The sequence below is a fragment of the Miniopterus natalensis genome, chromosome 18, assembly GCF_054644295.1.
Source record: "Miniopterus natalensis isolate mMinNat1 chromosome 18, mMinNat1.hap1, whole genome shotgun sequence".
In the NCBI taxonomy this organism is placed as follows: Eukaryota; Metazoa; Chordata; class Mammalia; order Chiroptera; family Miniopteridae; genus Miniopterus; species Miniopterus natalensis.
The window spans coordinates 24484600-24496716 of NC_142098.1; the positions used below are offsets into that span (position 1 = coordinate 24484600).

A 12117-nucleotide genomic window follows, 5' to 3' on the forward strand; every position below is an offset into this window, starting at 1 on the left:
CTCATCAGCACTTGTTATCCTCTGCCTCTTTTAGTCTAGCCATCCTAGCAGGTGTGATGTGGTATCTCATCATGGGTTTGATTTGCATTTCCCCACTAATAATTGAGCATCCTTTCATGTGTTTACTGGCCAATTGTATGCCTCCTTTGGAGAAAGGTCTGTTCAAATCCCGTTCTTTTTAAAAGTCGGTTTGCTTGCCGCCCAGCTGGTGTGGTTCAGTGGTTGAGTGTGGACCCATGCACCAAATCACTGTTTCCATTCGGGGTCAGGGCACACGCCCGGTTGCCGGCTTGATCCCCAGTTGGGGGCGTGCGGGAGGCAGCCCATTGATATTGCTCTCCCTTTACCCTTCTCCCTTCCTCTTTCTCTAAAAACATGTAAGAAAAAAAAAAAGTTGGTTTCCTTGTCTTTTATTGTTGAGTTCTAAGAATTCTTTATATATTTTGGATATAAGTCCTTTACCAAGAATATGATTTACAAATATTTCCTCACCTTCTGTGGGTTGTCCGTTCACTTCCTTGATGGTCTCCTCTGAAGCACTCATTTTTAATTTTGATGAACTTTATTTTTGAGGAAGTAAACACTGTAGATAGAGTTGAAGCTCCCTTTTTATCCCCTATTACCCAATTTCTCTAGCTCCCTCCCCAGAAATCACCACTATTCTGAATTTGATCTTTATAATTCCTAGCTTTTTTTCTTTCATAATGTAAAATGCACATACAGAATTTACCATCTTAACCATTTTGAAGTGTACAGGTCAGTGGCATTAAGTACATCCATATTATTGCATACCCATCACCACCTTCCATCTCTAGAACTTTTTCATCTTGCAAAACTGAAACTTTGTACCCATTAAACAACGACCTTCCATTTCCCTCTCCCCTCAGCCCTGGTAACCACCCTTCTATTGTCCGTCTCTATTAATTTGACCACTCTAAGAAACTGATACAAGTGGAATCATACAGGACTTGTCTTTTTGCGACTGGCTTATTTCACTTAGCATAATGTCTTCAAGGTTCATCCATGTTGTAACATGTGTTAGAATTCCCCTCCTTTTAATGGCTGGATAATATTCCATTATATATATAGTCATGTGCCACTTGACAATGGGGACACATCCTGAGGATTATGCCGTTAAGCGATTTCGTCGCGTAAACATCATAGAGCGCTCTCACACAAACCTAGATGGTGTAGCCTACTGCACACTTCGGTTATATGGTAAAGCCAGTTGCTCCTAGGCTACAAGCCTGTACGGCATGTTACTACACTCTCTCTCCCCTTTCCACTCTCTATGAAAGGCAATGGAAAAAAAACTACCCTTGGGTGAGAATTAAAAAATAAAACTAAGTCTAGTCTAAAATCTCTTCCCCATCCTGGAATTTGCTGATTGGGGGCATAAGCAATCCACCACAATGAGTTTGTTACTGGAAAGAACTGACCACATATCCAGGCCATTTTGGTTTTCGCTTTTCTATTTTATTAATTATAAAGGCAAGTTTCCCCACCAAAACCCAGCATTCAGTGGTGGAAAAATAACAAAGTGAAAAATCCCTAAGCTGTACAATAAAAACCTGGGAGTGCGGGCTAGGGGTGTGTTTTGGGGGAGAGGGGAACAGACAGATCTCCTGCCATCGAGGAGAAGGTGGAGGCGCAGGAGGCGCTGGAAGTTGTCCAGCACCCGAGGTCACCCTCTCAGCATGCTGGCTTTCTCTGGGTCTTCACCAGCAGCACCACGGCATGCAACCTTCAATACAAGAGCTGGTAAACCGTGGCACAGTTCTTAGAGCCCGTGACTAGATACTGGTTGTCAGAGGACACATCGCAACACAGGACTTCTGTAGATTCCTCTTCCTAGAGGAAAAGAGAGGCCAAGACAGCGACTACATGCAGGGGCCAGGCTTGGGCAAGAGGTGAAGACTTCGTTTAGGGCTCTTTCAAGGCTCAGCATAGACCTGAGGCTCAGTTTGAAGACAGGGCCAGGTCTCAGGGCTCAAGGAGGAGCCCCTGAGTTTACAGGACCTTATTCCTCATTCCTCCCATATATTAAATGGCCCTGGATGCTATCTCAGAGGAACTTTCCAGCACTATCTCTGGGATCTGACCCACTGGGATCTAGAGCTACAGCTCCAAGTGCCTGGGTTTTCACACCCCTCCTTCCAGTACCTGAAACAACCTTTGTAGAGAGGGTGCAGATAAGCAGTGGATTGACTCATCCATTGTGGTCACAAAATAGCTCCCTGTGAAGGAAAAACAGATGGAGGGGCCAGATACTGTAGTCTAGTCCCAGCTCTGTTCCCGGCTGGACTAGAGAAGCAGTTTCTCTGCCTTAGTTTCCCCAACTATAAAAATCAGAGAACCACAATATGAACCACTCCCTCATCTGTCCCCACCCGCCAGCCACACACAGGATCGTGGTGAGCATCACTGAACAAAAGGACATTCAGCTGAGGCTTCATTCCTCTTCCGTCTGCCTGTGTCTTTAGGCTGTCATTCCGTGGAGGAAGCTTCCCTTTCAGAGAGAGCCAGAAAAGGAGACAGGGTGAGTAGAGAGAGAAGATAGGAAAGGTAGCCAGGCCATCAGAGGGAGAAACACTGGAGCAGGGGGGATAATGCAGATTTGAGAGCCGTGGAAAAGTGGACACCTGGGTCTCTGCTTGGCCGGTGTTAGGGCTAGACAGGGGGAAATTAAGAGTCTGAAACAAGGTTGGGTCCAGACTCTACAAGTAAGTAGACACCCTACAGTGTGACAGAACACCCTGAGGTGTCACCTGGCTTCTCACTCACCACAGGAGGCAAACTGGAGGTTGTGGTGGTGGACATATTTATGTACGACGGCCTTAAATGCCTCCCTCCGTTGTGTGTGCAGGATTATGATATCACTTGTCCTCAGGCCCACTAACATCCACTCCTCACTGGGGTCATGGGTAATGCTGAGGATCTGTTTGGAAGAAGGTTTGAAGTCAGCACTCAAAGCTGCCAATTCCATCCTTTGTACCCACCTCCAAACTTGGGCCCTGCTCCTGCAGGTACCCACAGATCCCAGTCATGGGAGACCACACCCAGCCCAATGGTGGCCAACCAGGCACCTCATGGTGTAGACTGTATTGCTGCAGCTTCTGGCAGCTCCTGAGGTCCCAGGAATACAGGCTGGTGTCTTCACCTCCAGTCCAGAACTTATTGCCCGTGATGTCCACACATCGAGACCCATATTCAGGGACTTCGTGCTTCCTGGTGGGAAACAACTCAGAGGTTTGTGTATTGGCTGGACTCCACGCCCCACCCCCCCCAGAAGTTTTGGGCCCAGAAAGGCCCTAGAAGGACCCCAGATACACTCTCTCTCTACCTAGTCCTACTGCACAGAGGGAAAGTGAGGTCCAGAAAGGACACGTGCTTCCCCGAAGGCCTTATCAGCAGGCCCTCCCCCAGGTCATACCTGATCAAGATTTGGTTCTGCAAATCCCAAATCTCAACAAATCCTTTGAAACAAGCCAAGCAGATCTGGGCATTGGAGGAGATGGCCAGAGAGTAGCATATGGGGCCTGTGGAGGCCAGCTGTGCTCTAATGCGGGGTGTGGGTGCCAGATCCCAAAGAGTCAGGGTCCGGGACACTCCCCCAGTGATCAGGCTCTGCTCATCGGAGAACAACTTGCAGGTGAGGACACAGTTATGACGGTCCTGTAGGAACAGGTCACATTCTCACATCACCTCCTCAAAGCACAAGCTCTGAGTCTCCTGAGAGAATCATGTCTGGGTTCCCCCAAGCCCTTCTAGAATACCCCTCACCTGAAAGTTCAGCTGGGCCTGAGGCGCCTTGTTCCAGGTATGCAGAGCACTCTCATCCCACACCCTGATATAGCCGTGGCCACACGTGTACACATGGTGAGTCGAGCTACTGATGGCAATGGCACAGACTTTCTTGCCATGGCAGAGTTTGCCCACCTTCCAGGATGCACGTGGGGTCCTCTGCCTGACCACCACTTCATCTGCAATGGGGGGCTGGGGAGAGGAGAGGGTGGGGGGCCTTGAACAGGTCATCAACCTGAGCTACCTCATCCATGGGGGACAGCCTGTCCCTGTCCTCTGACTACATTCCTAACCACTCATCCAGTCGCTCCTCTCTCACCCCCAGGCAGACCTGTGTTCTCATCTGGGGAACCCAGACGACTGGCATCTTCTGCACTAGCCCAGGTCATGCCCAGGTTTTGCTCCTTGATAAACAGGGCCACGTTTTTGGGACAATTCTGAGTGCCAGCAGTGACAGCAGAGCCTGGCCCAGAGTCCTTTAGGACACAGCTCTAGAAGTGACTCTGTGAGCAGAGGCCCTATATACTAGTGGTGGGAGAAGGGAGACAGCCTAGTTCATAAGCAGCAGGGAGCCACAGGACACCCATCACCTACGGGAGAGAAAATGAGTAGAGACACAATGCACACCCTCACCTTCCTACTAGCTCCTTGTTTGCGGGGTAATGGGGAAGAGAAAGATCCCAAGTTTTTTTGTTTGTTAAAAGAAGACACTTACAATTGCTCTGAGGAATGACCAGACTTCTTCACTGGGAGGAGGCGAAGGACAAGGCTGGCCTGCCGGGAAATATCAATGCCCACTTGCTCACAGAATGGACATCTGGCAGCCTGCCCTCCCGACACCAAGACCTCGTTCCTAGGTCCCATGTGAGAACCGAGAGCTACCACCCTCCCTGCCCACACTGTCCCAGCGCAACTTACCAAACTCCGATCCTGGTAGGCTGCTATGACAAATGGAGGGGGGAGAGGAAGGAGACAGAGCATGAAATGGAGAGCTCTGTGCTAGGACCCCCTCCCTCCAGGTCAGTTCCTGTCCCCCAACCAGTCTTGTGCAAGAGAGACCTACCTGGAGCCCAACTCTGCTTCTTCTTTTGGCTGCCCCTCAGAGAGCCAGCTGGCCTGGAGCTCAGACCTGTCTAGGGCCTGGAGGGCCCACTGCTGCGGGGTCAGAGAGCTCATCTCCTGATAAACTGGGCCGTGCTGCGCTGGAGAGCCTGGAGACCACTGGGGTGTACCATACACCCCATCCAGTTGGGACTGTCCTTGATGCCCATGCTGGGAGGAAATGTCAGAGCTTTCTGGCTCATATCTCCTCTCTTCTGGTTCATCATAAATTCTGAGGATACTGAAGGAAGTCTCTTCCTTCTTTCCACTCATGTTCTTAGATCAGTGAAGTGCCCGAGCCACCTGGTTCTAGGGCTTGAGCAATGGGCCTGTCAAACAGATGCTGAGTTCCCAATTAGTCCTGATCCCCTGTAGCAAGAGAATAGATACGCCATTTGGGGTCTATTTAGAAGGGTCAGAGAACACCTCTCAGGGTGAGAGGATTCAAAAGATTGGTTGCTAACTTTTTATACAAAATGTTGGCAGGAATGGTGACAAGTTTCACAGAGACATTTTGCGATGTTACCAGACATTATGTTTTTCCTTCTAGGCACACGGACTACTTTTATGGTCCCATAAAATCAAGCTTTCCCTTTCATCTGGTGGTAAATTCGTCAAATGAAGGTTCATCCCCAGTGTAAACAAAATGTAAAGCAACAGGAAACTCCACTCACATCACAGAGCCTCTCAGCCCCTAGAGCGTGGAAGAATTCTGAAGAAGTCATGTGAACATGATGTTCCATTTGGATGGGGCAAGGTTCCAGAGAGATGAAAAGGGTGGCAGGTGGTGACACTCTTTCCTACCTGGTGGGAGAACTCTGAGAACTGAATGGAATCATGCTTGTAGGATACTCAGAATTACATAAAGCTAGTGACAAACATAATAAATGGCAGAGATTGCATTTATTTGTGGGTTGTGCCAGGAACCACAGCTCGGAGGATTTAAGGCAGACCAAGTGCCTTCATTCAGGCTAGCCCCAGAAGGCCCTGGGGAGGTCCAGCGTGCCATTAACAGGGAATATTAGAAGGCTCAGGGGCAAAATGATGGCTCAGCAGGGCATCTTCCAATGGGAACCAACGCCTTGTTGACCAGGCTCAGTCGTTGGCTCTCAGACACCACTTCTCTCGAATACTCCAGCAGATTCCCCAGAGAACCCAGGCTGCCTGCCCTTAGGAATATGCAGGGGGCAGTTTTATCACAGCCTCCATGAATCTTGACACCTTTGAGCTCTTGCTATGTGTTTGGCGCTCAACCAAATGCTTTACATAGCTGAGCCCATTTTATCCTACAACTGTGTGGGCCACATTTTACAGATTTATAAAACTGAAGCTCAGAGCAGGTGAGCAATTAGCTAGTAAGCAGAGTCTCCTTTCCTACCTCCCCATCATAGGAAGGAAGGCAACATCCACCATAATTACAAATGCAGTTTCCCTCACACCTAGCACTTCCAATTTAAGCAATTTGCCCTAAAGGTGCACTTGAATGTATGCAAGAAACAATAGGTACAAGCTGAAACACTGGTTGTGATAGCAGATAACTGTACATACCCAAAGGAGGGGACTGATGAAATAAGTTACAGTACATGCAGAAAGTGGAATACTACACAACAGTTAAAAATAATAAGAACACTAATGCATGGATATGGAAAATTCCAAGGTGTGTTCATGGTGGGAGGGGTGGATTCAGAAAATATGCAGCTTTTGTGAAAAAGGATGGAAATGAGAACTTTTTTTTGCATATGTTTGTATGTACATATTAGGAAGAGTGGATGCTAAATAACTTAGGATAGTTTCTACATATTTGTGACTATTTGAACCTAAATTAAAAACGGTTGGAACTTGAGCCTTTTTCTAAACCAAATCCTTTCTTTCGCATCTTCCCCCAAATGATCATTTGGGGCCCTCATGATTCTTAGTTATTTGTTTAAATAATTTAACAAATTCTCCCTGATGCATATCAGGCTCCTTTAACTGGGCCATCAGGGCTGGCTGGGCCCTGCTGAGGGTAAAAGCACAAAGCACATGTTTCCAGCCCAGTGTGATGGGGGGAGGGAGCTGCCCAGGCCCTTGCTTGGGGGTTGGATAATGCAATGAGGCCATTTAACCAAGATTTCACCTTAAGAATAAGACAAGGCTTCCCAGAAAAAGCAGAAGGAAGTTGATAACCAGGATTCCCCTCTGCACTATCCCCAACGCTGGGAATACAGAGACCTCTCCCCTACCAGTCAATTCCCTCTTTCCCAAGCTTCAACACAAAATGCTAGAGCTGGGAGTCAGCCTTACCAACAAGATACGCACTCACCAGTGCCCAAGGCATGAAACTCACCTCTGAAAGCAGGTCAAACCCTGAAGATGGGAAGTCAGCAGAGCTGAGATCTAGCTAGTGCTGGGAACCCCCTTCCCTAGTTCTGGACCCTCCCTTCCACACCCTGCCCCTGCAGTGCTGCTGTTTTTAAACTTTAGCCTAATTGTAATCAAGCCCTGGGTCCGGTGTCTGGCTCATCTACCAGGTGTGGCTACAACCACAGCCAACCTTAAAGCCACCGCTGGGCTGTCATTTCCGATTAACACCTTTCCTTGTGTCCTTGGATGAATGGCAAGATGGGGATCTGCCAAGGAAATTCATGGCAGGGGGAAAGATGGAGTGAGAAATTTTTAGAGGGACATGTCTTTGGATTGGGTTCGGGCCACCCCACAGGAGCTAGTGTTTGCTAAAAGTGGACAGCTGTGTTGGGCTGTGCACAAGAGCCATTCAGATTTTCACTGCTGGGTGAATCCCCTTTGCTTAGGAAGGCTGGCTCTGGGCTGACCCAGTATGGGTGGTTATGGGAGGAAGGAGGCGCCACTTTTCGTTTTCTTCCCCCTGTTCTTACTTGAACAGGCCTGGCTCTGTGATCTTCCATCTTTCACCAGTGTCTCTAAAAGTGAAGACCAGGGAAGCCTTTCTTTTCTGTGGCTGTCTCATCCAGGGGTTCCTAAATGTGAGCACTCATCAGAACCCCCTGGAGAGCTTGTTAAAACGGAGTGCAGCCACCCCCAGAGATTCTGATTCTGTGGGTCTGGGGTAGGGCCCAAGGCTTTGTATTTCTAACAAGTTGTGAGGAGATGCCATCATGCAGCCACTGCTGCCCTGGGGACCCCATCTGAGAAGCACTGCCTACCCCTTCTGTCTGGTGGTCCCCTTCTGGCAGGAGGGGAAGGGGTGGTGAACTGGATCGGCTCCAGCTCTGTTCCCTCCATTCGCCTCCGGCCTGGCCCTGCCCTCCCAATGGACACTCTCCTGTTCTAGTTTCTTTCTCATTCATTGGCCTTAGGCAGTTTGGCTGGTGGTTTCCTTACCTTTGCTTCCCTAGGAGCTGAGCCAGCAAGCTGCCGGTGCCCCTGCCCAGAGACCCTGACCAGCTATAGCCACAGGTGGTAGTGGTGGTGGTGGTGGTGGTGGGGAGCCCCAGCACATGGTGGGCGAACACTGAGGCCAGAGTTGGGATCCTCAGAGCCGGACCTCAAACTTCAGTTTCCACATCTTTATTTGGAGGCTGGAGCGCCCTCCCGTGGGCAATAGGAGAGCAACCCAATTCTTACCACCTGTGAGACGTTTGTGCTCATGGCCTTGTGCACTTCACGGTTGTGCTCAGGGTACTACCCCGCACCCCACTCCCACCTCACCCAGCACTAGAGCCCCCCTGGGAATTCACGTGGAAGGCTGTTGAGGAAAATGTATAAACCATATACAAACAGGCACAAAACACTTCTTCCCTTAGATTCACTGACATCATCCACTCAACAGGAAATTATGCCCCAGCAAGGTCCTGCCTGGCCCAATGCGCTGTCCCCGCAGGGAGCTTGTGATCCACAGGGAGAGCCGGTAAACCAGCAGCTCCAAGTGGAAAAGGGCGGGGGCGCAGCATGGGAACGATCAGAAAGGAGGTGAGCGCAGGGAGCTGGGGCAGGGCACAGGGCAGGCAATGCTGACCAAGAGACCAGGGAGGCCAGCAAGGGGGAGGTGGCTTCTGGCCGAGCTCAGTGTGAAGAAGGAGGAAGCTCCGGGGCAGAAGGGACACGGCACGGCACAGCCAGGACCCTCCTCACTGTCCGCCAGGTCCCTGTGCTTCCTCTCTTCCTCCCACTTAGTCATGGGAGCCTCCAACCACCACTCCTTAGGGGGTGCCCTGGAGAGCATGGTGGCGGCTCCTGTCTCCCCCATCTTGTGTCGTTCCTACCGCCTCACGCGGGCGGGCTGGGGAGCGCCTGTGTTCCGAACCCTGCCCACCGACTCCGTCCTGGACCCACCTCACTGTACCTTTAAGCAAAGCCCGCTGCCCTCGCTCTCAGGGCCCGGCTGCCAAGCGGCCCCGCTTCACAGCGCGTTTGCAGTGCGGCCTCGGAGGCACGGGGGCGTGCGCGGGGCGGGTTAGGCTGCTTTGAAGGAAAGTTTGCAAAGCGCCGGCCTAACCGTCCCGAGTTCTCCCCGCTCCGGAGGCGCGGGCTCCCCGGCGCAGCTCCGCCGCCGGGCCCCGCAGGCCTTCCGGGTTTCTAAGCTCACGTCCAGCCGCCGTCGCGGCCAGCGGTGCACCGGAGGCTCTCCGCCGCCACCCGGGAGCCCGCGGCCCCTCCGGTGGTTTTCCCGCCCTTGCAGGACAGCCGGCGGCGGCGGCCCCTGCCCTGCAGCGAGCGACCTGGCCGGCCGCCGGAGGAAGCGGGGGCCCAGCCCTGCGGCCAGTGGCTCCGAATGGCTTCTCCAGGACCAAGTGCAAGTCACCACCAGGCCCCGCTCGCGCAGGCCCGACGTCCCCGCTCCTCCTCGCGCGGAGGCCGAAACAGCCCCAGGGCGAGGAGGCGCGCGCCCCAGGCCCCGGCGAGGGGAGGGTCGCGCGGAAGGCCGGCCCCCCTCTCCTCACCCCGCGCGCGCCCGCGGCCCAGGGCGGGTGGGAGCCGGAGCCTCGCGTCCACACGCCGGGAGCACGTGGGCGCCGGGCTCCCGGGCCAAAGGCGGGCGGCGGACGCGAGGAACCACCCCTTACCGTGGCGGGCTGAAGGAGACCAGCCGAGAGAGGCGCCGTGCGGCCATGCAGCCCGGGAGGGCTTCCTGGAGCCTGGGCTGGGTCTAGGCGTGGGTGAGATTTCAGTGGCCCAGAGGGGATGGGGCCACACTTCAGGATCACCGGAGCCACCAGGGACCGGCCCGCGCGGGTACCGCCGGTGAGCAGGGGCAGGGCGGGAGCAGGAGGGAGGCTCCGGCCGCGGGCAGCCGGAGGACCCGCAGCTCCGCAGGGCGAGCCCAGACCGGACCCGGGGCTGGCGCCCGGGGAGTCCTGGGAGCTGTCGGATTTGCTGCGACCACGTGGTCTGAGGTGCATATGGCGCCTGGGCGATGGGGGCAGGGGCTGCGGGGAGCTCTCGGGGAAGGCCGAGGCTCGCTCATGTCGGGGTCCCCAGCACTTGGCGAGCCCCGGCCTGTGGAAGGGGCCTGCCTTCCACAGATGTTCAGTTGAACTGGATGGACTGTGGGAGGGGCTGGCCTCAGATCCGCCTCAGCACGGGAGAGCAGACACGGCGGGGCTGTGGTGTGGGCAGCATGGGCACTTCAGAGGCAGAGCGCGGGCGTCTTCTCAGAACCCTCGGCCCGCCGCCGGGAGGAAGGGCCGCTAGCCCGGGGGAGCTGTGCTGAGCCCCCTGTCCCACTCCCCAAGATGACACTGAGCCCTGCCTACACCAGCCCGAGGACCCTCCCACCCCTGCCCTGCTTGGGCCTCGCACCAGGCTCTTCCCTGAATTGCTGGGTGCCCTCCGGCAGCCATCTTTTCCTCTGAACTGCAGTGTCCCCTCCTGACCCGGACTGGGCAGGACACGTTGTCTGAGGGCTGGGGCGGGCAGGTGCCCTGTGCTGCAGGGACACAACACGCTGACCCAGACTGAGGGAGACTTCATTTAATCCTGGCTCTTCCAGGCCCGTGGTTCCAATTCAGAAAAGAAATGCTTTTGTGAGGGGACAGGGGTCTCCAGTACTGTGACTCCTTTTAGCCCTCCTAAGGCCTCCATTGGACCCAGGGAGTTGTGGGCGATGTGGCCACAGTACTTCATGAGGTGTCTATACCTTCTTCACCTGATGTCCTTTGGGACCTGAACAGAAGGACAAGCCCTGGGCAATACCAAACCTACAGAGAGGGAGAAAACCCTCAGGGACCATCCAGGTGGGAATGGCCTTGAGCCCTGGTACCAGTCTGAGACCCAGGGAGGCCAAGGTCACACGGAACATTGATGGCAGATTGCTGGACATCAGGTTGTCTTCAGTAACTTAACCCTCCTAGAGTCCCTGCCTAGTTCCTGCCATAAAAGAAACTGCCGGACCCTTCTGGGAACCAGGATTGCAGGGCTTCCTGTCCCTACCTCCCCTGGCTGCCAAATCCAGAAACCATCTACAAGCTGTTCATGAACCAGGAGGGCTGGCGTGAGCTGTGACCACCTCACCTCTCCTCTGACCTGGGTAAATGACCACATCAGCCACTAGTTTGCTATGTGACCAGGAAGAGTGCCATCCATCTCTGGGTGTTTCCCTATAAGTAAAGGGACCCAATTGCCCAGGGCATTTCTAGGTCTCACTGTGCAGCCTGGTATTTCCTAGAGCAGGGCCAGAGGGTCCGAAGAGGTACCCTGCTCCTACCTCTGTTCTGAGGCTCCAGAGTCTGCCTCCATACATGCTCAGCTTCTAGAGCAAGGGGGCAGGAGAGGGAGGGACTTACAAATGGCATCTCCCAGACACTGCTCGAGTCCTGTACTATGTCATTAGCTTTCTGACAGGGTAGTTCCTTTGAAGCACTCAAGACAGCACTCCCAACCAACAATGATCCCTCAAGCTAGACAGCACAGGAGCAGGTGTGCCTGGGGCAGGGAGGTGGCCTATGTCTCTGAGTGTCTGTGTACATCTATGTTTGCGTGTGTCTATGGGAGGATCTGTGGGTATATCTTGTCTATGGGAGAAAGGTTTGGGGGCTCCCTATGTGTGGTCATGCGTACCTGTTTTAATTTTCTCTCCTTGGAATACTACCGAGATGAACATCTTACTTTATTAATCTTTTTTATATTTTTTTAAAAAGCTGCCTGCTAATGCCATTTGCTGGATTTTATTAGATTATTTATCTTTCTCTTAATGGTAAAATCTCTTTGCATATTATTACTTTTATATAACAAATTTTACAAAAGTATTTCTGCTCT

General features: G+C 52.9%; 1 protein-coding gene across 2 annotated transcripts; it reads right to left on the reverse strand.

Moving 5' to 3' along the window:
- Positions 1-1746: 1746 nt before the first annotated feature.
- TLE7 (TLE family member 7) lies at positions 1747-5178 on the reverse strand. 2 transcript variants are annotated; one of them, XM_087827482.1, is made up of 10 exons: positions 5027-5178; positions 4868-4975; positions 4723-4745; positions 4520-4578; positions 3784-3996; positions 3434-3675; positions 3087-3228; positions 2785-2938; positions 2164-2237; positions 1747-1851 (listed from the first exon to the last, which is right to left on the reverse strand). In XM_087827482.1, exons 1-10 carry the CDS (start codon positions 5176-5178, stop codon positions 1747-1749), a joined length of 1272 nt encoding a protein of 423 aa, XP_087683608.1. The 2 variants fall into 2 exon arrangements, with proteins under 2 accessions (XP_087683608.1, XP_087683607.1); XM_087827481.1 differs by having other exon boundaries at positions 4868-5178.
- Between the last annotated feature and the right edge of the window lie 6939 nt (positions 5179-12117).